Below are 26675 nucleotides of genomic sequence, written 5' to 3'. Positions count from 1 at the left end.
ACTTGCTTTCACACTTACTCATAAATAGACAATACTCATATCACAATTGTGTGCATGAAAATAGTGTTCCTTTTCATCATGTTGGTTACATTAATTTCAGAATCGAATCCTCTTGTGAATAAGAGGTATGACATCTTTTGTCCTGCAGTGAAGAGCTACTTTGAACTTTCTTAAAGTTAGTCTTCGCCTTGTTAGTCTTCAAAGGAAAGGTCAATTAAATGTTCAACAATGTGAATAAGCAGCAGACCTTGTTTTAAGTATGTCAAACTAATAAAATATGGGAAAACACAGCACATGATAAGGTATTTAATTGAACATAGTTTCACAATTTTGTTCCATGTTTAATATGCACAGCTTTTATTGAACACATATATTGAACTTATGAATCATGATGTATGGCATATTTTTCAATACAATGTGTACTTTGCAGTATTACTATTCAATATGATGCCTAAGCTGTTATCATTATCTTTTTACCCCAAATGTATGAATTCATTTCATTAGGTAATTATTAACGTGCTCATTTTAAAGCTTTCTTCTTGAAAAGAAGTGATATTGTTTCTCGAAATCAACAGACTTGTGTAGACAATAAAAATTTCTACAAGAATCAATTATTAAACTCTATCTTGTAAATAATGAAAGCTCACATTATTGATTTTTAATGTTGCTATGTTCCACAAAGCTTATCAACTCTACTGATGTAAAAAGGCTTTCCAAATCAGATCTGTTTCGAAATATATTTGCTCCGAGAAGTATTAATATCAATAATGTGAGGTTTGTGTACAAATGTCACTGACCTCTGCTCTTTGCCCCTGGGAACCTGCCAAGACCTTTATGAGGCAGAAGGTGGGGGTGGGGGGTGGAGAAGAAGGAGGACAGGTCATTTGCATCAATAGAGGAACTACACTGTATCAATAAGTTTGGATTCTTCAGTCTTAGATGAATCAAATTTGAAAAGGTATTTTTCACAGACTCTTTGGACCATATTGTAAATATACAGAAAAAATAAATGTGATCTCTTTGCAGCAGTGTTGTGGTGTCTGAAAATTATGAGTAAGTTTATTTTAATTTTACAAATCATAAAAAATCATACCTGCTTTCAGAAATAGCCAAAGTTTAAGAACTTTATAAATAACATTTCAAATTTACACATTTTACATGTGATTTTTTTGGTCTGGTGGTCAGATATATTAATGTAATATGAGTGGACATAAGTAACCGACCAATATTGATATTGAGGGGATTATGAAATACTTAGGTTTGAATTCAAAATAAATGTTAATGTTCTTAATAAAAACAGACAGATAAATGTGCTAGTTTTCTATTTGTGTCAGATTAATTTATTTACTAAATCTTTAACTCAATGTTTGTTAAATCAATGGAAGAGTTACATTTTCATAACATTATGATTCACGTTGAAGATTATTTTGAACAACCGTACGTTGCACTTATATATATACATATCATTTTCAACTTGTGTCAACAATTCGACTATTATGTATTTGCCTTGAGCTTTTAAAGGAATAATAATTGATTAATCCCTCATACTACCTACAAACTTTCAAAACAACATTTCAAACTGTTTTCAGTGATTTTAGGAATTTAAAAATAGCTGAAACTTTTAGTGTTTTACCATTTAGGCTTTTCAGTACATTGCCACAGGCTTCCTCCATTCATTTTCGTCCTCTCACTTTTCATTTAAACATTGTTGTAAAGCATAAACGTGAAATCTGGACCAAAGACTTACCAAAAAAAAGTCTCCAGCCACAGGACTGTCTTAACATGCCAATCACGAATGTGTCTTTTCAGGGGAAAAAAAGGTGCAGATTACGTTGATCTCTGGAATGTAGATTATTTTGAACATGTAACTGTAGCGAGTCAGGCTGGCATCTTGTTTCTGATTATATATATATATATATACACACACATATAAATCATCGTGACACATAAATGAGCAATCTTTGAAGTTTTTTCCGGAGAAATAAACCGATTCACGTTTCCTGGAATGGAGCAATTTTTAAACAAGTTCTAGTTTTTCAATGCAGGTATTGATGTTTTACCTCCCTCTGGCCCCACTTGATTAGTGCAGTTTGGCCTCAATAACGTTAAAGATCCGAATGCTCATGTAAATTCAGTAGTGAGCTGCGGTGTTGGAACTTAGAAAATGCTCAATCTTTCGTCCACCGTAAGTTAAATCTATATTTTATATAATTATAGTTTACTGCTGATATTCTGCAACGTGATCTATTTCGCTTTAAGTATTGTGGGTAAAAGAAAACTAGTATGACAGACCCCTTGGACGTGTTGTTGTGGAAAAAATAACCGTAGTGTTGTAGGTTCAGTTCTGCCCGGTTTACTGATATTTTTTTTTGCGTACTGTTTAAACTTTCACATCATTTTCGGGGCAAAGGAACAAAATCCTACACAAGAACCCAGATCGTTGCTGGCAACGTTGGTAAGGTCAAAGCGAGATGGAAGTAACAGGATATACGACACGTTTGCATCGTGAACTTTATCACTTGCGAATGTTGTTCGCATTATACTTTGCAAGTTCACGTTCAAGCCGGCTTTCTATCATATTGTTCATTCCCAGCACTTTTGCAAGCATGTGAAACAAAAGGGTCGGAATCCAACGGGACAGTCGCCAAAGTTTGAACTGTTTTAACTTTTCCAAAAGTTAACTGAGGTGAACCGTTAGCATGTTGGGATCCTGGATTGGAGTTTTTCGTGTTTTTTTATTTAATGAGGAGAAAGTATGTTGGTGGTTGGTGGCGGGGAGAGGAGGAGGGGGGCGGGGGGGGGGGGGGGGGAAGGAAGCAATCTTGCCGTTGTGTAGTCTTAAGTTTATTTTCCTTTCGGCTGCTGGAACTTGACAGTGAGAAACGAAAGGCTCGTTGAGCCGAGAGTGCGAGAGAGAGAGTGAATGAGTGAGTTGGGAAGAGAGAGAAAAAGGCCAGGCGGCGTTTCGCCTTTGTTGTTTGAGGAATGCGGAAATGTTGATGTTCTGTGTCAAATGCTGAAGGGGGGTCACATTCAGGCGCCGTGGGAAAGAAAAGGCAGCACCGCTGCTCTCTGCTCTCTCTTTCTCTGACAAGGGCTGGAGAGGGGGGGGGGGGGAACAAATCCTCAGGATAAAAAGGGAAAGGGGTGGGGGGGCTCTGCGTCCAGCCTCCAGATATATGTCCACACGACTCAATCGGCATATATTTATATATATATATGCTTGACGAGTTTTGCAGCTTATAGAGTCTGCGCCGACTTTTTTTTCTCGTTTTCGCATGAATTGCAATCCACCACCTCTACCACCCCAATCCTCGACCGATGGATATCCTCGTTTACACACTCCGAAGTGCGGCACAGCCACTACCTGTGTGGCCCAGTCTGTAGCGCTCAGGGCTGGCCGCCGCACTCGGCTGTGTGTGGGTGCGTGTTCAAGTACATTTTTAAAAAAGGAAGCCGAGCTTGACCATAGCTTTAAAGGGCGAAACTGCGACCAAGCGGGCGACCTTTGAATATCTGTTTATAAATAGGTATATTGTTTTGGTTAAATGAGTCCTGGAGATTCGACGGGGTGTTAATATTTGTCTGTAATCCGTAAATATATATAAATACAGCTGCATCGGGTTTCGAATGTGGGACCTTGACTCTCGGTGATAAATGGGACGGAGCCGCCGATGTTTGCTGACAAATGTACTGTTCACCTGATTGCAGCATTTGCCTTGTCCCACAGCCTCCCACAAACACCATTGCCAAGAGCCCCAAGACTGCTGGCATCGAGGAGCTGGCTGGCTGGCTGTCAGTCTCGGTGACAGATGGAGATTTGAACAGAAACAGGAAAGCCTTTTGGCTCTACCTGTTTATTTATACTGGAGCTGCGGAAAGTAGTGGGGGCGGTACTGCCCCCCTCCCCACCCCCAACCCGTCCCCTCCTCTGGAGACAGTGGATGTGGGAAGAAATTCCTGTGGGTGAGAAGGACTCAGAGCCCCCCCCCCCCTCCCTGAATTTAAAGGTGACTGGCTGAAAGAAAGAAAAATACTTTGCTTATTGGAGGTTTGGTCAAAGCTGCAGCGGCAGATTGTTAAGTTGAAGCAGGCGGCTGGCCGCCTCTCTGACTTGCCTGCTAGTTTGATCTATTTGTTTTGTACACAATCTTTCGGCGGCGGCAGCACGTGTTGAAAAGGTGGGCGCTGTGCGCATGCTTTGGGAAGCTGGGATCCCGGCCGGGGCCGCGGGAGTGAGCGGGAGCCGCTCACAGAGGCTGCCTGCCTGCCTTGCCCCGCACCGAGCCTGTGTCCGCTTACCCGGGGAGAGGGAAGCGGCCCCTGCGGCTGTTCTCCGTTTGCCGAGGGCAGGAGGAGGAGGAAGGGGGGGGGGGGGGGGGGGGGGCTGCACAGCCGCCTCGTCGGTGTCCTCTGATGGGAAAGCCAGCTTTCCAGGCATCGCTGCACAACTTTCAATGGTACAGCGTCGTCCTCATGACTGGAATCATTAACTTTCTGTCAACTGGGTTGATGTTTTTTTTTCAAGAAGATAATTTAACACCCACTCCACCCCCCACCCCCATTATCAGTAATTCCGATTTTTTGTTTAAAAATTCCCCCTCACTCGCAGTTTGGTTTATTCGTTTTCTTTTTCTTGCCAGATGTGATTGGCCCGAATATCCAGATTTGTTTCCGTCTATGTGTGTGAGAGACAGCGCGGGGATCCGAGCCTGGGACCATGGAGGGGAAAGAGGCCAGTTTCTCTGACCGCTACGAGCCGGTGGCCGAGATCGGGGAAGGGGCGTACGGCAAGGTTTACAAGGCCAGGGACAGGAAGAACGAAGGTCGCTTCGTGGCTCTGAAGAAAGTGCGAGTCCAGACCGGGGAGGAAGGGATGCCTCTCTCCACCATCCGGGAGGTGGCTGTACTGAGGCAACTCGAGTCCTTTGAGCATCCCAACGTGGTCAGGTGAGGGGAAGAGATCGAGCTGCCATTGAACCTTAATAATGCTACACCCATCCCATGGCGTTGGAATTGTATCCACGTACATGCACGTGCTCATGCCAATTTGGGAGGGGGGGGGGGTGAAATCTGATCTGGAGCACATATCCGGTGGTATTTGAGCTTTTTGTAGATATCACAGCCTAAAAGTTTTGTATGGTCAACCTGGGATTTGGTTGAGAACGAGGGCCAAAAGAGAGCCATTTAGATTTGAGTGGACACACCCACACACTCTAGTGGAAAACTAACTGTGCCGTATGGTCAGTCAGGTGCGAAAACATCAAATGTCCACCAGTCCCACCCACAGAAACGCTACACTTCCTCTGGCGGAGCCGGCAGATATTTATTGAAAGCACACCAATAAAACAATGGGCAGAGGGGAGGAGGCGGGGTGCATCCATCCACCTTCCTGGTCAAGTGGGACAGTTTCCCCAAACTGGATTGTAAAGTTGGCCAACAAATATGGACCGTCCTAGACATTTGGGGGGGGGGGGGGGGGGTGCGGTTTGTCAGTCACTTTCCGAGTTAAAATTAGTTATTGAAATTAAGTTTAATGCTTCAATATCGAGGTCATTTGCACATGATATTTTGAGTAAATATGTTGTGTAGTTTCCATCGTTTCAATAACCTTTGTTTATATTTACAAATACAACCATTATACCCCCTCCTACCAGTAATTTAATTAAAACCCAGAATTTAAAGTGCCCGCCCACACCATTTCAAGCCAGTGAAGGCGGCCGAGAAACACAAAGTTGACGTGACATGAGGAACGTTTTGTGCAAATTAGGTGAAAATGCATCAAGTTTCTGATTCTCTGACCAACTAGCAAAAAAAAACCCTTATTGCCTCTGTGGATGTCGGCGATTCTTCTCAAAGTTGCCTGGTCGCAGCCACCTCAATTCAGACGTTTCAAATCATAATACTTGCATGAGGGACGGACGTGTCATGATAATTTAAAGAACATTTGGAAACCCCTGTTTCGGGGGCTGATGAAGGTCTCGCGTAATTAAGCGCGAGAAGTGAGCGGGAAGGCGCTGCTTCTCCCCTTCCCGTCCGCTTTGTGTGGGTTGTTTCCATCCCGTCCGCGTTCCTACTTGTCCTTCTTGTGTCAATCTGTCCGCCTGTTATTCACTTTTCACAGGTTAAGAATTTCCAGCAGCACCGAGCGCCACCTTCATCGTTCTGTAACGGAGCATGCAAAAAAAATTACGCAAATGAGTAATTGCCAAAGATAAGATTAATTTTGGCTGACATAGATAGCAATTTAGGGAATTTCCCCAAAAGTCCTAATTTTGGAGACTCGTGTTCTGAGCGTACTTTTTTAAAAAAAGGGGGCCTTTTTTTAGAGACGTTGCGTGTGCGTACTGGGATGACTGTTAACATTTCTTTGTTTCTGTCTCCCTTCCTCCCTTTAATTCTTACTGTAGGGTAGAAGCAGCAGAGCTTCTTTTGTTGGCGTTTTTCCTCATTTCATGTCATTTGCATACAGCTGCAGAGTAGTCTGTTACCTTTTGAATGCACATTTGGATTTTAATTTGATTATAGAAACCACCTTAAGTCACTTCTAGAATAGAGGTTTGCATTTTCACTTGGCAGTAGGGGTTTCCAACTTATTGGCTGCCAGAGACTTTTTTGTGGGTGGCGAATGAGTAAAACATTTTTAGCTTTTCTTATTAAATGCCTTTTTTGTAATGTCTCGTTTCATGCAAGTGTCATATCCTTCTGTTGACTCATCTATTCTGAGCTTCAAAAATGTACTTCCTTTCTCAGCTTATTATTTAGTTTTCCAATGGAAGAAACACAAGTTAATTCTTAAATGCAAAGTGATCTGCCATTTTCAGTTTTCCTTTGCATGATCTAAGCAGAAGTTATTTTCTGCAAGTTAAAAGGAACAATGAACGTCTTTATAAAAGGTGCATGATGGTCCCATATTTATTTGTTTGCAAATATGTGATTCAGAGAATCATCACTTCCTTGTGAAGTTATGGTTCTAAATGAGTCTAACTTCTACTTTTAGGACCTGCTCCTCCAATTCTTATTAAAGGAATTGATACGTCTTCTTGTGAAGGCAGTCACCTTTTAACATTAGACGAAGGAGCTGAGTCTTAATCTAATTAGGAAAAGGAAAAAAAATCTTGTGTAAAATTGATTTCACATCTATTTTTCCACTTCTGTGAAATCATACACAGGATTTCCTCTGACTTGGAGCAAAACCATATATATGCTATTTATATTCACATCTATGATTTCATGATAAATAGCAAACTTAGGTGCGCTATAAATGCAAACCTTTCATGATTTCAAGGGCTACAGCCAATCAAGCACTCTTGAAATATAATCATTAATGCAGTGTAGAAAACTGAGCAGCCAATGTTTGCTCAGCATAGGTGCATAAACAGCAATAAGTAATGACCAAATGATCTGATTTAGTGATGTTGGTTGAAGGATTAATATTGTACAATGGCGGTTAACTCCCATGCTATTCTTCAAATGAGGGGTCAGTTAACATTTCATCTGAAAAATTGTACCTCCCAAGGGTGCAGCACTTCTTCTGTAATGCACTCAAATTATGTGATGAACCTCACAACTTCTGACTCAGCAGCGGAAAGCGCTATCAACTGACCCATGGCTGGCACATTCCAGGGATGTGGATTGGCATCTCCCTTGATCTCAGAGCTCCAAAGTCATTTCAAAATTCAGTTCTAGAGCCAATTGAACTTATGGCTAGGCTGGCTCACTGAGATCAGCATCCAAGACTGGGAAGGTTCTGTAACAATAAAAAACACACGCTGACTTGACAAACATAATTCCAAAGTAATTTCCTTGCAGTCGTTGTATGTAAAATGACAGTTTTTCCATTGGACATCTAGCAATTTATTTTGAGAAGGTGGAAGCTGAACCGTTTGTGAATTGAGTAGAGGTAAAAAAAAGAGATCTGGAATAAAAATAAAAAATGTTGGAGGCATACAAAGTCCAATAACTGCTGGAAAGAGAAAGATTCATTTGAAGTTTTGGTTTGGTTTGTCCGGTGTCTGCTGAGAATCTGCACCAGAAATGTATATCTATCATTGCTCTTTGTAGGTACTCGTGAAACTCTTGTACATTTCTCTTAACCCAGTTATTATCAGCTTGAGTTCATGGTGCAGATTTGATATTATAAGGATGGGTGATAGGGAAGTTAACATTATTCTGCATGGTATAGGCATTGTTCTCTTGAGATTGATGTCCAGTCTATTTGGATAGTCTAAATGGAATGTCAGTTTAGATCTTGCCTGGATATATTTGATGCTGGCATGGATGCCCAACATACCATCACTTTATTAATGAGTATCCAAAAAATATACTTTACAAGATATAGAGGTTAACTATTTCATAACAACAAATTTCCCCCTCTCCAACAGCTGCTTTCATTTATATAGCAGCTTTCACGCAGAAAGACACCAAATCAAAAAATGTGCCACTGAACCAAAGGAGATATTGGATGGGATGGTCAAAAACGTGGTAGTAGAGCAAAGTTTTAAGAAAGATCTTAAAGAAGAGAGGTAGGTAGAGAGGCGTACAATTTAGGTAAATAAATCTAAAAGCTTGGAGCCTGGAAAGCTGAACGCTTGACCATCCGTGATGGGGAGAACAAATGCACCAGGACTAAAGATCAGAGGTCCTGGAGACGTTTCAGGTTGAAGTTACAGAGTTGGGACGGAAGGAAAGAGACAGGGAGAGTGTGGCATACACAGAGTGTTAAGGATCTCCATAAATGCACATTGAGCAAGAACGTATGAGAGGTAAAGGTAGTGAGAATCATACAGTAGATAGATGAGACAGCCCATGGGAGATTTATAGAAAGAGGTAGAGTCGAATAAAAGAGTTGGAGACAAAGTGAGTGTTTTGAAAGACATACAAAAAAAACTTGAAGACAAGGAGAATGGAAAAACACAGTGTTATTCAGAAAGAGAGTTGGCAACAAAAAATTAACACTTGCACGAGAATTATAGTCAAAACATAGGCACTTGCATGAAGTAGCAGTTTAAAAAAATATTTTCGTCATGATAGTACCATGGGAGATCAAACAGTAACTCTCATACCTTTAGGAAAAATTGTTTCCATGCTCTCAAAAGCATCCAGGCAGGTATATGTGCCTACATTTGATATGCCTCTCCATTGGGTATGTGCCTACACTTGGCAACCTACACTAACTTGTGATGCCACTCTATCATTTCCAAAATTATCTACAGATATTTTGTACTAGCTCCAGCAGTAGCTTGACATAGTAAAATATTTTTAAATTTCTTCCAGCATTCAACATCTCACAGTATTACATTTGTCAGTTCATTATTGTCAAAAATAACATATAGCCCCTTTACTCGCATAGTTTATAATCGCGAAAAGCTGACTTTGCAAAGTGAACATGAAATCTGCAGATGGTTTAAGGTTGTAAGAAAATAAAACTTGTCAAATTTAATTATCAGAGAAAATATAACTTATCACAATATTCAATGTAGGTTTCTTGAATTAAATACATTTCTTCTTATTCTAATGACCATATTCTGGTTATTATGTCTATAAATTAATGGGAGAAATGTGAATCCAAATTGCTCATTTAGCTTTCAGCGAGTGATCACTATATTAAAAAGGAGATTGAATGTCCAGATGGTCAACACTTTTTATTTAATAAAGACTATAATTTAAGTTAACTGATAAAAGTAGGTGTATTTCATTGAAAATTATGTGTACTCAACCTATTTTGATTCAGGAGCTGTTCATTTTAAATTATAAGATTGTGCCGTAACTCCTCTAACTAAGGAAGGTGAGAGAGAGAAACTGGGGAACGATAATCTAATAATAACATCTGTTGTGAGAAATTACGAGAGTTCTAGGTCAGAACAACTGAACACCTTGGAAATTTTCAGCTGGTCAGAGACGGCCAGCATGAAATTTAATGGATAGGCAATATCTGATGAACCAGGTTGAATTTTTTGCAAGAAGTTACTGAAGTATTGGAGAGGGGAAATTCTATGGCTGTTATCTATATGGAGGTCCAGAAGGTGTTTGATAAAAGTTCCTCACCAGAAACTGTTAGTTAAAGTTGAAGTTCATTAAATTAAAGTTAAACTATTGATTTGGTTAGGAAATTGACTGCGGGGAAGGAGACAGGGAGTGGGGATAATTGGCAGAATGTGATTAATGGGGTCCTGCAAGGGTCTATGTTAGGGTCTCATCGTATTTATTAATTATTTAGATGATGAGCTAGAAAGCCACATAACCAAAATGTTGATGACACAAAGATAGATGGCATTGTAAGCAGTGGAGATGGAGGTGTAAAGTTACAGAGCTATTAATAGATTGTGAATGGGCAAAATTGTGACAATGGATTTCAATGTAGGCAGAAATGAGGTCAACCTTTTGGACCTAAAACAAATAGAACTAGATATTTTCGAAGTGGTGAAAGCTAGGAAAATGCAAGTCCAAAAGTCCAAAAGGGGAGGGAGATCATGGTGTGGGCGTCCATGATTAAAATGTTATCAATGTGAGCAATCTAAAAGACCCCTGGAATGCTAAAGTACCACAATATAAGGGGATAAAAATCACGCTTCCAGTTCCATTATATAAATCTCTGACTAGGCTGAATCTGCAGTACTCTAAGCAGGTCTTCACACCACACTGTAGGAAGCATATATTGACCTTGGAAGGAGTACAAATTAAGATTTATCAGAATGACGCCTGGGTTAAAGGGTTAAATATGAAGTTCACAAACAAGGTCCATAGAGATTTTACAGAGATCCACAGACAAAACTTGTGATGAAGGTAGTTTAATAAGAAACATTAAAATACATTTTTTAAATGGAGACTACTTCAACAGCAATAAATTAAATGTTGCTAACATGAATAATAATTTCCCCAGAACTGCCAACCTCTAAGCACACTGGTTGTAAAGCTCTATATAGGAAAAGAGAATCACCATGTATTGGTTCTTTTTGCTAATCATATGAGATGCTAACGGTGGTTTCTGGAGAGGAATAGGATAGATAAAGCACAATTCTAAGCTTAAGTTCTACCTAATTGTGGCATCTCTGGAGTGCATTTTCCTTACTTTTAATTACTGTAATATACAAATTTGGATACACGCATTAATTTTTTTTAAAAATTGTTAAATGATAACTCCCGCTTTTTCTGATTTTGGTGAAATATTGGAGTATATTGATTGAATAAAATAGCTGTCAATCATCTACCCATCATCAAATATCAGACCATTGATGGACAGAGTTTGCAGTGAGGATTAGGTACACCCATCTCTCATATACATGTAAGTATATACCTACCTTCGTAAAAACATTATTGAAACATCCAGCACTTAAATTATAGTATATTATAATTTAAATGGGGGATCTGTGATTGCGGATCCATTCAAACAGGGACCATTCAATCAAAAGCATTTGAAAACTACTGGTCTAAATTGTGAGGAGAGATTACACAAACGAGGATTGTATATGCTGGTGTTCATATGGGTAAAAGGTGATTTGATTGAAATTTCCATGCTATTAAGGGAACAGATAGGGTAGATGGATATAAACTATTTCTGCTGGTGAGTCTAAAACTGGAGGCCATAATCTGAAAGTTGGAGTCAGACCTTTCAGGGATAAAATTAAGAAACAATTCTCCGTGCAAAGTCTTGTCTTCCAGTTTTCCTAAGTTAGAAATGATCACACTTTAGATTCAAAATGCTGGAGCTTCATCAAATTTATTTCCTTCAGCTTTTCATGTAGCAGTTAGACTGATACATTGTTACTCGGCACGTGACTAGTACAACCCTAAATATATATTTGCATAACTAAATATAATTTATTTTTCTTTTAAAAATATAACATCTCTATATCAATATAACTATTCCAATCATTACATTTTTTTTCTAAACAAAAGGTTAACAATCAACTTTTACAAATAAATAGAACCCGTGTGACTTTTAGATCTTGTTTTTTATTCTCAGAAATACATTATTCACATTATTGCTGAGGTGATCGGACGTTGTGCCTCCAACTTGTAGATTTGGCATTCATCACACTCGGTGGCAAGTTGGCATGCTGCACAGGCGATGTGTATGTTGGTCCTGGTGTTGTAGGAGTTGGGCTTGATGTTGCTAATGTTATGTCACGGCTGGTAATGTTGATGTTGCACATTTCTTGCTGATGCTGTCTTGCTGTGATGTGGAGATGCCAGCGTTGGACTGGGGTGGGCACAGTAAGAAATCTTACAACACCAGGTTAAAGTCCAACAAGTTTGTTTAGAATCACTAGCTTACAGAGCATCGCTCCTTCATCAGGTGTTGTAAGACTTCTTGCTGTCTTTCTGGTTCGTGGTGTTGCTACTGGTGGTGATGATGATCCTTTTTGTTTTTTCAGCTCAGATCTATGTCAAATATGAACTCTGTTCCTTCTCATTCACATACTGGTTTCAGTCTAATTATGTATGACCTGCAAGACTCATTCACAATCACATTTGCTGGGTTTGAGGTTTCCATGATTGGATCCTGTACATGTACAGTGTGTCCTTTCAATAACTCTGGTTGTGATTTTTTTTAAATTAAGGGGCAATTTAGCGTGGCCAGTCCATCTACCCTGCACATCTTTGGGTTGAGGGGCGAAACCCACGCAAACACAGGGAGAATGTGCAAACTCAACTCTGGCAGTGATTTAGCATGCTTCTTGAAGAGTTGTCCTTCTGCCTATGCATCAGTGAGTTGCTGTCTTACTCTAGGAGTTTTCCTAATACTTTCTTCCATTCAGCTGCTCTGCAGGTGATTTCATCTCCGAAATGGGAGATGTAGATGGGGTGACAATAGGCAAGGCTTGTGTCTTCCTTTGTCTCTTGGCATTTTGTGATTATTCTCTTGACCATCTGGACGTGTTTTCCTATAAATCTCAAAGTAGTGATGCGGTGCTGTTGAATCCATACTGTTCAGCAAATCCCTTCAATTCTCTGGAGGTGAATCGGGTTCTATTGTGACATGTTACTCTTTCAGGAATTCCTTGCTCAGCGAACAGAACTCGTACTACTGAGCTGATTGCTGTAGCTCTTAAATCTTTCACTCTTCAGATAAAAGGAAACTTTGAGTAGTAGTCTGCAACTATGAGAGTAAATCGGCTCTCAAAGTTTCCATTTTCTGGGTGGCACTTTAATAGTTATCACCTCCTTCATGCTGAGTATTTCTTAAATTACAGGCAAACACTCCATTCTTTCAATTTTTATATAAAAGCCTATCTAGTACACCACTAATCTGACTCTGGGCATAGACTTCTCCACTCCCATGTGCCTTTGGATATTTTATGGAGAAATCCTTCTGTATTGTTTTGAGTATGATTATTCTAGATCCGATTCACAGGTTAGCATCATCTAGTAAGATCTCTGATAGACCAATAATGTCATATAGCTAGCTGTGCTTGCTATACCGTATTAGGCCACCCTGGATATTCGCTGAGAGAGCATCTATAACTCTTCCTCTTTGCTGGTCTCATCTCTAATTTGACTCTTGCAATCTTGCATTCGCGAGCAGATGGATCTTGATACCTGAATCTTTAATCTCATGCTTTTCCTGTGGCCTCAACTGAGACAGGCACCTGCGAGCACCAATCCTCTTCCTGACTTCTATTTCAGAGTGAAATCGTGGGCTGGAGTCTCCGATTTTGAGGCTAAATCGTGGGCTGGATCCTCCGATTTTGAGGCTATGTCCCCATGCCGGCATGGAACGGTGGCGTTTTCCAACCGAAAACTCCTCCCTGCCCATGGATCAGCCCTCTCCGACTGTGGTGGCTCTGGACTGAGTCCACTGCCACCATGCCGAGTTCCCGACGGATGATACCACACGTGACCGACGCCATCGGGAAATCGGGTGGCGGGGGCGGAGCTTGGGGGAGTGAGCCTCAGGCAATGTCCTGAGGTCGTCGATATGACAGAGTACGGAAGGGGCAGAGCATCGCGAAACCGGCGCCACCCCAGATTTGGTCATAAACAGGTATTCTCCGGCCGATCACTGAACGCGGTTTCACCGTCAGCAACCAGAGAATCCAGCCCCGTAGCTCTGGAGCCTCAAGAGTAACCTTTGCAGTCTTGCTTGTGCCCTACACAGATATTTCTTGTAGATCTGCTCCAGTAGACGATGATCAGTCTCTACCATGATTTATTTTCCCATAGACACATGGACTTGCTCATCCATATACGACTTCCAAAAGCTCCCTTTCTATGTTGGCATATCTGGTCTCATCTGATGTGAGAGCTTCGGTTGCAAATGCTGTTGGTTTTCCCTCTTGCATCAGTGCTGCCCCCAATCCTTTTGTAGAAGCATCAATTACAGAGTGAGGTTTCTTTCTGCAGCAGTCTGCCAAATTTGTCTCTTTGCTTGCTACTGCTTTGAGTTTGTGGAAATTCCTCTCGTGTGACTTTGACCACTGATACTGAATGTCTTCTATCATCACCTCTTGTACATTTGCTGTGAATTCTGATGTGTGAGTTGTGAAAGAGCTCCTGTACTCGATCAAACCAAGGAAACTTTTCAAATTTTTCTTGTTTCCTGGTGCTTCCATCTGTTATGGACGGGGAAAAAGGTGACGGGATAACCTTCTCCTTTTTCCTCATCTCTCTGGTATATGCAACAAGATGTATGTTTAGAGGGAGTGTTTTACTTTTAGTGTTGTGATAGACACAAAGCAGACTTTCGAGTGAGTTTAAATCAGAAGAAGAAAATATAATGGGCAGGATTCCCCGTTTGCCGACGGCGAAATCGCAAAATACGATTGGGCGGCGAATAGGTTCTGACGCCAAAATCGCGGCAGGAGATGATTTGACGCCAAATCGTGATTCTCCGTCACCTCGGCAGCTGCACCATTGTGTACTTGAATGCATGTGCAGTAAACACAACTGTTTGAATATCATTAGTGGACCTGACCCGGTATTCTCCAGGGCTTCCGCGATTCTCCTCCTCCAATGGGCTGAGTTCCCGACGGCGCTGTTCATTTGTGCTTTCAAAAATCGTGAAACTGGTGTGGTGGCTGATGAAGGAGAGAGAGAGGAGGTAGGACATGGAGATGAGCAACTGTGGGCTGCCTGGCTGGGGTGGGAGGGCGTGGGGTGACAGGGGTACAGGCTGAGCAGCCGGGGTGACCCCCACGGGGCTGGAGCGGTGACCAGTCCTGGACTGCCTTTACCATGGCCATCTTGCTGCGCACCCACTGACTACCCAGCTTGGTCCCTGCAGAATGACACTGGCTGTATGGGCGTCCCCACCCTCTGTCATTCCACCTCCCCTTCCGGCTGCCACCCGCCAGGGGCCCACCCAGGCAACGCCCACAGCAGCCCCTGCGGGGGCCAAGGTGCATACCTCTGGTGAGGGCAGTGCCAGCCCACAGTACCTCTGGAATCAGGGATGGGCGCCAAGGCCGGTGGCTCCCACACTGCCGGCCACCAATGGGGTGAGGGGGTGTCATGTGGGGACAAAGCCGCAGTGCCAACCGGGGAAACCATGTTGCCCGTTGAACCTGGCTGGGCATGGGGGGTATGCACCATGCTAAAATGTCGACCGTTCACCCCCTACAGACAATGAATATTGGAATTCAACCAGCAATGGTGGCCTTCTTGATAGTCGCCGCAGCCATTCGGGATGCCCTGCGGCTGTACGAGCTGGAGCTGCTCGAGGAGGAAGAAGCTGCAGCAGAGCATGCCCCAGAGGAACATGTGGCAGCCGCCCAGGATGGAGAGCAAACCACCCAACAGGCCAAGGAGGAGGAGGGGCCAAGGAGGCAATGCATGAGGCCTTGTGTGTGCCAGCTCCACCTGTCATTCGAGGACCTGCTGGACCCGGATTGCTGTCGAAGACTCCGGCCAAGCAGGGAGACAGTGCGACATTACTGCCAGATGATGGCACACCTGGCACCGTGGGGACCATCAAGGTGACGGTTGCCTTGAACCTCTACGTGAAGGGTCCTTTCAAGTGCCAAGTGAAGACCTGTCCAGGGTCTCACAGACCTCAGTGCACTGGTGCATCTGCACCGTCACGGAGGCCCTCTTTGCCCAGGTGGCTCAGTATATCTATTTCAATGTGGAACGAGCCCACCAGGCTGCCCGGGCGCCGGGGTTTGCCGCCATCGCCAGGATGCCATGGGCCCAGGGGGTGATCGGGATGTATATCCCCCTACGAGCACCTGCAGATGACAGGCTGCTCTACACCAACTGAAAGGGGTACCACTCGATGAAGGTGCAGCTGATATGTCACCATCAACTCCGTACCACTCACCTCTGTGCCCAGGCAGTGTGCATGACGCCTGTCATAATATACACACAGGTATATGATGGTGCACAGACAGGCAGTGATTAACACACAGGATGACCAGTGAACACACAGAACACAGCAGCCAATTACCAGACAGGACACGGCCACTATAAAGCCAGAGGGCACTAGTTTCCCCGCTCTCACTGCTGCAGTAAACGCAGTCCTCACAGACCCTGCATACCCAACACATCAACGCCTTCATCCTGGGGAAGAGGAGAGGAGAGGGGTAATGGAGGATGGGAGGGGGGGGGGAGGGAGGGGAGAGGAGGGCAGGAGGGGGGAGAAGGGTAGGAGTGGAGGGTGTTGAAGCCCAGCCCACCCACAACACCCATGGAACATATTCCAGCTCGCCTCGAGGCCAAAAAGTAGATGCAGAAATTTATACCAGCCGAAGGGTATGTTGAATGTTGTCAACAGTAAAGATTATTGTCAAGCTTTCATATTCCAATAACCATTTCTGGCATCAAGATTGCTGAAAATGTTTGTCCTTGCCAATGGTGGTGTGATCCCTTCCAATGTTGGATTAAGGCAGTGATTCTTGATTGAGAGATCCAGCAAATTCTTAGCTGTTCATTTGGTGTCTCTCTCCATGATGGAATTTACCCAATCTGTAGCTCTGTGACGCAAACGATCACCTCCTTTTCTTCCATCTCTTGAAGCTCAATTTAACGATTTTGTTTTAGTTTGTTGGTGCTTTATTTGGGGGTCAATCACTGGTGTTATCGCTGGGTCAATGGTAACATGATACTTAAAATCTTCAAAGCATCCAATAATCTCATCAATCCGCTCGAGATGCATTTCCTTGCTTCTGATTGGAAGGCGCTTTTCAGTGGGTGTACAACCTTTAACCCTTTGTGCCGCCTCCTTCACCTCATGGTGTACTGAGATCATCTGCAACTGTTTGCAACTGCTCAACCCTAGGATATAGCATGACTACTGTTTCAGTGACACAGGACATATAGTTAACATGATTTCCTTTCTGTGTCCTGCTTATTTGGGCTATTCCTAGCTGTCAAATCTGTTGCCCCATATATCATTTACTTGGTATTACTCGGTTTCAAAGCACTGTCACTTGGGTAACCATTTTCTTTAAATTTTCAGAAAATATCTTCTGGTATAGTCGAGCCTGACGATCTTACTCAGTGCTCCAGTATCAAGCTGTGACTTCAGATTTATGGTTCGGGCTGATTTCTCACCCTCTTCCTGATTTGAATTATTGTGCGAATTAATTTTCACTGGGAACTGCAGCATCCAGCCATTTCATGTACATAAGAATGAGGAGCAGGATTAGGCAATTCAGCCCCTCGAGCCCGCTCTGCCATTCAATATGATCATGACTGATCTCCTTTCGGTCTCAACTCCTTTCCTGCTCATTCTCCATAACCCATGCTATAGGGGCTGCTTTAGCACAGTCGGCTAAACAACTGGCTTGTAATGCAGAACAATGCTAGCAGCGCGGGTTCAACTCCTGTACCGGCCTCCTGGAAAGTGGAGACTAGGGGCTTTTCACAGTAACTTCATTGAAGCCTTATTGTGACAATAAGTGATTATTATTAACCCTTCCAACCCATTACGAATTAAAAATCTGTCAATCTCCTCCATAAATTTACTCAAGTCCCGGCATCCACTGCACTCCGGGGTAGTGAATTCCACAGATTGCCACAAGAGGCAACATCCGTTCTACGTCTAGTTTGTCAACGCCTTTTATAATCTCATGTACCTGAATTATATCTCCTCACATTCCTCGAAACTTGAGAGAATACAGGCCTAAACTGCTCAATATCTCTTCATAAGACAAAAAACCCTCATCTCTGGAATCAATCCTGTGAACCTCCTCTGAACTGCTTCTTAATGCAACAACATTCATCCTCAGATAAGGGGACCAAAACTGTACACAGTATTCCAGGTGCGGTCTCACCAATGCCCTATATAGTTGCAGCAACACTTCCCTACTTTCATACCCCATCCCCTTAGCTACAAAGGTCAAAATTCTATTTGTCTTCCTTCTTACCTGCTGAATCTGCATACTGGTTTTCTAAGATTCATGCATGAGGACACCCAAATCCCTCTGCACCGAAGCACTCGGACTTTTCTCTCCATTTAGATAATAAGTTGCCTGACCATTTTTCCGATCAAAATTTGCTATAGTATCTTCAATCCCCACATGCAAATTATTAATATAATGTAAAACAATAGTGTAAATAGTTGGGCCCCGAGGTCCGAACCCTGTGACACCCCACTAATTACATCTTGCCAACCAGAAAAAAAACAATTTTTCCCGACTCTGCCTTCTGTTGTTTAGCCAGTCTTCAATCCAAGCTAGTAAATTACCCCTAATCCCATGTGATCATACCTTGTGTATTAACCTTTTGTGGGCACCGCATCCTTCTGGAAGTCCAGATATACCACATCTATAGGATCCCATTATCCAATTAGCTTGTTACATCTTCAAAGAACTCTAGCAAATCAGTCAACCACAATTTACCTTTCATAAAACCATGCTAACTCTGATGGATTATGTTTTGACTTTCTAAATATCCTGTTATTATACCCATAATAATGGATTCTAACAATTTCCCAATGACAGATGTTAAACTAATTGGTCTCTAGTTTCCTACGTTCTGCTTCCTTCCCTTTTTGAATAAGGGTGTTACATTAGCATTTTTCAATACACTGGAACCATTCCACACCCAGAGAATTTTGGAATACTATAATCAATGGATCCACTATCGCCGCTGCCAGTACCTTTAAGACCCTAGGACATAGGCTATCAGGCCCTGGAGACTGGTCGACCTTCAATCCTAATAGTTTGTTCAGTACAGTTTCCCTATTGACGATGATTGTTCTAAGCTCCTCCCTTTCTATTACCTCTGCATTACCTGTTACTATTGGGATGGTACTAGTGTCCTCCACCATGAAAACTGAGGCAAAATATTGATTTAGAATCGCCACAATTTCTGTGTTCCCCACTATTAACTCCCTGGTCTCATCCACCAAGGGGCCAACATTCACTTTAGATACTCTCTTCCTGTTATATATTTATAGATGATTTTGCTATCCTTTTTTATATTTTGTTCTAGTTTTCTTTCATCGTTAACCGTTGCTCTTATTACTTTTTTAGTATCCTTTTGTTGATCTTTAAAAGTTTCCCAATCTCCCAACCTGCCACTGGCTTTTGCAATATGGTATACCTTAGTTTTTGTCTTTGTTATCTTTAACTTCCTTGCTCAGCCATGGATGTTTTTCCCCCTCTTGCAATCTTTCTTCCTGTCTGAAATATATTTTAGTTGGGAGGAATTCAATATTTCCTTAAATAACTGCAGCTACTCATCAACTGTCCTACCTTTTAGCTTTCCTCCCTAGTCCAGTACGGCCAAATCTGTCGTCATGCCAATGTAATTGCCTTTGTTTAACTGCAGAATGCGAGTGTGGGACTCCAGTTTCTTGCCCTTAAAAGTTCCATCATGATATGATTACTTTTACCTAGAGGATCCTTAACTAGGAGGCAATTCATTCATTCCTCATCATTGCACAACACCAAATCCAGAATAACCTGCTCCCTGGTTGGTTCCAGAACATATTTCTCCAAGAAACAATCTCTTAACACATTCAATACCTCTTCCTCATGGCTACCCTTGCCAATTAATCCAGTCTATATTCATATTAAAATCACCCATGATTATTGTCATGCCTTTCATACAAGCTCCAATATTTTCAGGCTTATGCTGTTTGGGGATCCACGCATTACTGCCACCAGGGACTTGTTTCCTTTGCTAATTCTTATTTCTACCCAGACTGATTCCACATCTTGATCTCCAATGCCTATTCAATTTATCACCACAGCACTGGTCCCTTCCTTTACCAAAAAAGCTACACCACCTCCTTTATCTTTCTGTCTATCCCTCCAAAATATTGAGTACCCTTGGATATTCCATTCCCAGTCCTGGTCTCCTTGTAACCATGTCTCAGTAATCGCCTCCAAATCATACCAGTTGATCTTTATTTGCACTGTTAACTTGTTAATTTTGTTCCAAATGTTTCATGCATTCAGACACAAAGCCTTTACTTTTCATCTATAATCAAATTTCCCTACTCTTGTCTGATTCCTTGGTGCAATATTACTTTTGCACGTTCTGACCCTTCCTTTTAATTTCTGGTAACCATCTACCTCATCCTTAACCTGCACTCCTACCTTTCCTTTAACTTTGATTTTCTAATTTTCCATACAACTAAACCCTTACCGCCCCCCCCACTATTTAGTTTAAAGCCCTAGCTGTCTGTTTCCCTATGCCTTTTGTGTCCTCAGGTTCATCATTATCTTCTAGAGTATTGATATTTTGGTTCCTTTTACTTCTTGTTTGCTTTGTCTCTAATAACGCATTTACTATAATCTTTTTCCAGTGATTAAGGTTTCTACAAATTATGCAGTCTGATCCACAGGTGGGGCATTTCCTTCTGCTTGTAACTGCACATCATCCTTCTACATCTTTCTCTCCTGTTGGTGTACATTCTTTTGTTGCTGTTTCACTGCAACAGCCCTGCTGCCTTTCTCTGGTCTTAACTGAAAGCTAGCCACTTGGATAGTCCACAACTTAATCTATCTATTTATGGCTTCATGTGCTCTGGACGTGCCTACAGCTTTCAATTTTGTGAGCGTGTCCTTTGCAATCAATCTTTGCTTGCAGAGCATCAACTGAGCTGATCTACCAACCTTTCATTTCATCCGTGGATTTATATTTTCTGGCTCCATTTTTCAGTCTTGGTAAACAATTGTCAACAGACTCACTTGATTCCTGCCACAGTGTTGAATTAATTAAAAAATGTCTGGGCTTTTCCTCACAGACTACCGCTGCCAGCGTGCTATGTCATTCCCATACATTAGAAATGATCACACTTCAGACACAAAATGTTGGTGCTTCATTGAGTGTTTTCTCTCAACTCTCCCTGTGACTGGCAGCCTAATACATTGGCCTGTCGGCAGTGGCTACAGTGCAAAAATGAATGTGGCACCCTGAGATGTATTCACATAACAATTAGTTCTGAGCTCTTTGTGAATAATGTAAAAGTATAAAACCAAAAGTGGCTGATGTTTGGAACTCTCTTCTACAAATGACAATTGATGTCAGGTGAATTGTTAATTTTATATCAGAGTGATAGATTTTTCTCATCCAGCGTTTTTAAGGGATGTGGGACAAAGGGGGCGGGGGTTATCAAGTTGAATCGCAGATCACCCATTGTCTCTAGGAATAGCAGAATAAGCTTAAGGGGCTAACTGGCCTAGTTCTTGTACCATATCAATTTTATAGCAATTTGATATTGCGTTTCATTATTTATTATTCAGAAGTTAAACATACGGAAAATTGTGCTTGTTGAATAAATCAAGTGTTATGGGCCAGGGTTTAGAGAACACCAAAGTGTATCATGGCGTTCACCTGACCCACAACTTTTAATAGATTGTGGTATGGGGAGCACACGGCCCACTCTACAGGTGTGGTACAGCTGAAATGGAAAAGTATTTTTTAAAGCAAAACAATGTTTATTCTATGAATTCAAGTTAACCTTTTTAAAACATACAGTGAACATCTTAGCAACCATTAATTCAAATACAACCCCCAAAGACGACAACACGAAGTAATCCTTTAAGCATTCCTTTTAACATCCATACGACTTTAAAAAAACAAAACCTTTAACGGAAGCACATCAGGTTAAAGTCACTTCTGAATTCACCAAAGATATTAAGAGATAGTCTTTTCATGGCCGAGAGATCAACAGTACAACTGCTCTGTCTGGCTTCAACTCCCACACTGAAAACAAAACAAAAACACATCCTACAGCAAACAGCTTAAAACGAAAGTAAAAAGCCGACTGACAGCCCAGCTCCACGCACTCTCTGACATCACTGCAGTAATAAACACCCATTTCTTCAAGGTACTCTCACTACAGATATTTAGATACACACCCATTTATAAACACCCATTTCTTAAAGGTACTCTCACAATGACACCTCCCCCCGAGAAAAGCAAACCCATCAACTTTAAGATGGTTTCATTTTTCACCTTTTCACCATCCTTTAAGAAATGCACACAGTAAATATACTTTATCTTTTCAAAAAACAACACATGCAAACAGGTATAATAATATAGTCCATTTTTCTTTCTGCCTCCAACTGAAATCCTTCTTGATTGACAGTCTCTTTGAACAAGAAGGTCTCTGCACGACCCGTCCATTTCTCTACGCCTCGGCATTTCTCTTTAAAGTCAGATATTTTAGTTCTATCTGATCACAGAGTCCCTTGTAATTCTCCAACACAAGAGCATTGGTTATCACAGCTTTCAGGCCGTCAAATGCCTGTTGAAAGTCCGCTGTCCACTGAAATTTTTGACGTTCCTTCAGCAAGTCCATCAGTGGAGCAACCACGCTGCAAATATATTTCACCAATGTTCGATCAAATCCACTCATGCCAAGACATCGCATTATTTCCCGTCGTGTCGAGGGTATCGGAAACTCCTCAGTAACTGTTGGTTTCACATCCCGTGTGACCATTCGACCCTGTCCGATTATATGGCCAAGGAAAGTGACTTGAGCCTTTCCAAATTCACTTTTGGCTAGGTTTATCACCAAACCCGCCTCCTGAAGTCGATCAAATAACTCCATCAGATGTGGAGTTACTACTGGGCAGCAAATGTGGCGATGATCCGCAAGTGGGTTATGGAGGGAGAGGGGGCGGCATGGAAGAGGATGGAGATGGCGTCCTGTAAAGGAACGAGCCTGGGGGTGTTGGTGACGGCACCGCTGCCGCTCTCGCCAACAAAGTATACCACAAGCCCGGTGGTGGCGGCAACGCTAAGGATCTGGTGCCAGTGGAGACGGCACCGGGGTGCAATGGGAGCATCGGTGTGGTCCCCGATCAGGGGTAACCACCGATTTGTCCTGGGGAAGATGGACGGGGGGTTACAGAGCTGGCATCGGGCGGGGATTGGAAGAATGGGGGACCTGTTCATCGACGGGACGTTTGCGAGCCTCGGGGCACTGGAGGAGAAGTTCGAGTTACCCCCGGGAAATGCCTTTAGATATATGCAGGTGAGGGCTTTTGTGAGGCGACAGGTGAGGGAATTCCCGTTGCTCCCGGCACAAGAAGTTCAAGATAGGGTGATCTCGGGTGTATGGGTCGGGGAGGGCAAGGTGTCGGAAATACACCAGGAGTTGAAAGAAGAGGGGGAAGCGCTGGTAGAAGAGTTGAAGGGTAAATGGGAGGAGGAGCTGGGGGAGGAGATCGAGGAAAGTCTGTGGGCTGATGCCCTAGGTAGGGTTAATTCCTCCTCCTCGTGTGCCAGGCTCAGCCTGATACAATTTAAGGTGGTCCACAGAGCGCACTTGACGGGGGCGAGGTTGAGTAGGTTCTTTGGGGTAGAGGACAGATGTGGAAGGTGCTCAGGGAGCCCGGCGAACCATGTCCATATGTTTTGGTCATGCCCGGCACTGGAGGGGTTCTGGAGAGGAGTGGCAGGAGCAATATCTCAGGTGGTGAAAGTCCGGGTCAAGCCAAGCTGGGGGCTAGCAATATTTGGAGTAGTGGACGAACCGGGAGTGCAGGAGGCGAACGAGGCCGGCATTCTGCCCTTTGCACCCCTAGTAGCCTGGCGAAGGATCTTGCTAATGTGGAAGGAGGCGAAGCCTCCCAGCCTGGAGGCCTGGATAAATGATATGGCTGGGTTCATAAAGTTGGAGAGGATTAAGTTCGCCTTGAGAGGGTCTGCGCAGGGGTTCTACAGGCGGTGGCAACCGTTCCTAGACTATCTCGCGGCGCGTTAGAGGAAGGTCGGTCAGCAGCAGCAGCAACCTTGGGGGGGGGGGGGGGTGGAGGGGACGTCCTGGGGTGGAGGGGGGGGAAGGGGGGACTGCCTGGGAGGGTGGATGAGCAAGAGATAACATGAAGGGTTGGGGAAACTGGCACGTACGGGTGAGGGCCAGTGTACAAAGCTGTGTAAATATATCATTTTGCCTTGCTCTGCGCGATTTCTCGTTTGTTTTTTGTTACGAGGGGGGGGGGTTATTGTTTGAAAGGGAGAGAAATTGTGTTAAAAAACTTTAATAAATATATATTTTTTTAAATAAAATTTTAAAAAATTAAAAAATAACTCCATCAGATGTTTCAAATGTTCTGTCCATATCTGGCTGAAAATTACCAGATCGTCGATGTATACCGCACAATTGGGTAATCCTGAAACAACTTTGTTCGTTAACCGTTGAAATGTGGGTGGGGTGTTTTTCATGCCAAATGGCATAACTTTGAATATACCAGATATGCCATCTGGAGTCACAAAAGCTGAAATCGCCTTCGCCCTTTCGAATAAAGGTACTTGCCAGTAACCTTTAAGTAAATCCAGTTTAGAAATAAAAACTGATTGTCCCACTTTCTCAATGCATTGCTCCAAACATGGGATAGGATAAGAGTTCATTCTTGTAACTGCATTAACCTTTCTATAGTCCACACACAACCGTTAGGTACCATCTGGTTTAGGTACCATCACTATGGGTGAGCTCCATTGGCTGCAACCCACTTCAATTATGCCATTTTTAAGCATACTCTCAATCTCTTTGTTAACCTGTGCCAATTTTAAAGGGTTAAGTCTATATGAATGTTGTTTGATTGGAACAGCATTTCCCACATCTACATCATGTATCACCATTGTAGTACTTCCCAATTTATCTTCACAAACTTGCCCATGTAATATCAATAACTCTTTCACGTTCGTTCTTTTTTCCTCTGGAAGGTACCTCAACAATTTATCACAATTTTTAAGAACATCCTCCTTTTCCAATTTGAGGTATGTCAAATTCCCAGTCATCTGGATTGGGTTTGTCACTTTGAGTTAGAATCATTAAAACCTCCTCCTTTTTCTCTCCTTCCCTTTCAAAGTACCTTCTAAGCATATTCACATGACACACTCAGTGATTCTCCCTTCTATCTGGTGTTTTTACCACATAATTCACCTCACTTAATTTCCTTTCAATCTGATAAGGTCCACAAAACCTAGCTTTTAAAGGTTCTCCTACCACTGGTAACAACACCAAAACTTTATCTCCACATGCAAAACTACGAACTTTGGATTTCTTGTCCGCTACCCATTTCATCACATTTTGTACAACTTTTAAATGTTATCTAGCCAATTGACCTGCTCTATTTAGTTGGTCCCTAAATTTTGACACATAATCCAATAATGTAATTTCTGATTTCTCACTCACCAATTTTTCCTTCATCAATTTAAGTGGTCCTCTTACCTCATGACCAAAAATTAGTTCAAATGGACTGAATTTGGTTGACTCATTAGGTGCATCCCTAATTGCAAACAGTACAAATGGAATTCCTTTATCCCAATCCTTTGGATAATCGTGACAATAAGTCCTCAACATTGTCTTTAATGTCTGATGCCACCTTTCTAATGCTCCCTGCAATTCTGGATGGTACACAGTTGATTTAAATTGTTTTATTCCTAAGCTATCCATAACTTCTTTGAATAACCTTGAGGTAAAATTTGATAATTGATCCGACTGTATTTCTGTGGGTGGCCCATATCTAGTAAAGAATTTAAGTAACTCCTCCTCAATCTTTTTAGTTGTAATATTACGTACTGGAATGGCCTCTGGTAACCTAGTAGACACATCCATTATCGTCAAAAGATAGTGATTCCCACTTTTCGTTTTAGGAAGGAATCCTACGCAATCAATTAAGACACTTGTAAAAGGTTCCTCAAATGCTGGAATGGGTATTAAGGGCGCTGGTTTTATCACTGCTTGAGGTTTCCCTATCACTTGACATGTGTGACATGATCGACAAAATTTAACTACATCTTTATGTAGTCCAGGCCAATAAAAATGTTTCTGAATTTTAGCTTGAGTTTTCCTTATTCCCAAATGACCTCCCACTGGTGCCATATGTGCAACTCGCAACACCTCCTTTCTATACCCTACCGGCAATACTACTTGATGAACTTCTGCCCACTTTTCATCCGCCTGCATATGGAAAGGTCTCTATTTTCTCATCAAGACATTACTTTTACGGTAATAACACTCAGATTCCTCTTCCGTGTATGCTTTCTGATACATCCGTTTTATTTCTACATCTTTTTGTTGTAATTCCGCCAATTTTCCTGAACTAAAAATATCCGCCTCATCCTCCACCTGTTCTTGTTCTTTTTCAACCATCTGATCAAAACTTTTTTCTGATAATTGCACTTCAACTTCATCTTCACTCTTTGATTTCTCCGCTTGTCTTAACCTGTGACTTTGCGACCTTGTTACTACACAATCCGGAAAAATCCCAGGATATTCGTCCTTCAACACTTCAGTTGTCTGAATTTCCACTGGCTTATCAACC

At 42.3% G+C, this 26675-nt stretch overlaps 1 protein-coding gene across 5 annotated transcripts in view; it reads left to right on the top strand.

Annotated features, from left to right (window-relative positions):
* Positions 1-2352: 2352 nt before the first annotated feature.
* cdk6 (cyclin dependent kinase 6) overlaps positions 2353-26675 on the top strand; it is a 387685-nt gene continuing 363362 nt past the window's right edge. Inside the window, exons 1-2 of one of the 5 annotated variants that reach the window (XM_072509294.1) lie at positions 2353-2455; positions 4644-4950. In XM_072509294.1, the coding sequence (XP_072365395.1) occupies positions 4721-4950 (230 nt within the window). In that variant the 5' untranslated portion in view covers positions 2353-2455; positions 4644-4720. Of the gene's footprint in view, positions 2456-2878; positions 2928-3208; positions 3531-4039; positions 4182-4372; positions 4461-4643; positions 4951-26675 lie in introns of those variants that run through there. The other 4 variants (XM_072509295.1, XM_072509296.1, XM_072509291.1 and 1 more) reach the window with 4 other exon arrangements.

The sequence above is a fragment of the Scyliorhinus torazame genome, chromosome 6, assembly GCF_047496885.1.
Source record: "Scyliorhinus torazame isolate Kashiwa2021f chromosome 6, sScyTor2.1, whole genome shotgun sequence".
Classification (NCBI taxonomy): Eukaryota; Metazoa; Chordata; class Chondrichthyes; order Carcharhiniformes; family Scyliorhinidae; genus Scyliorhinus; species Scyliorhinus torazame.
This window is presented reverse-complemented; position numbering and strand designations above follow the sequence as displayed.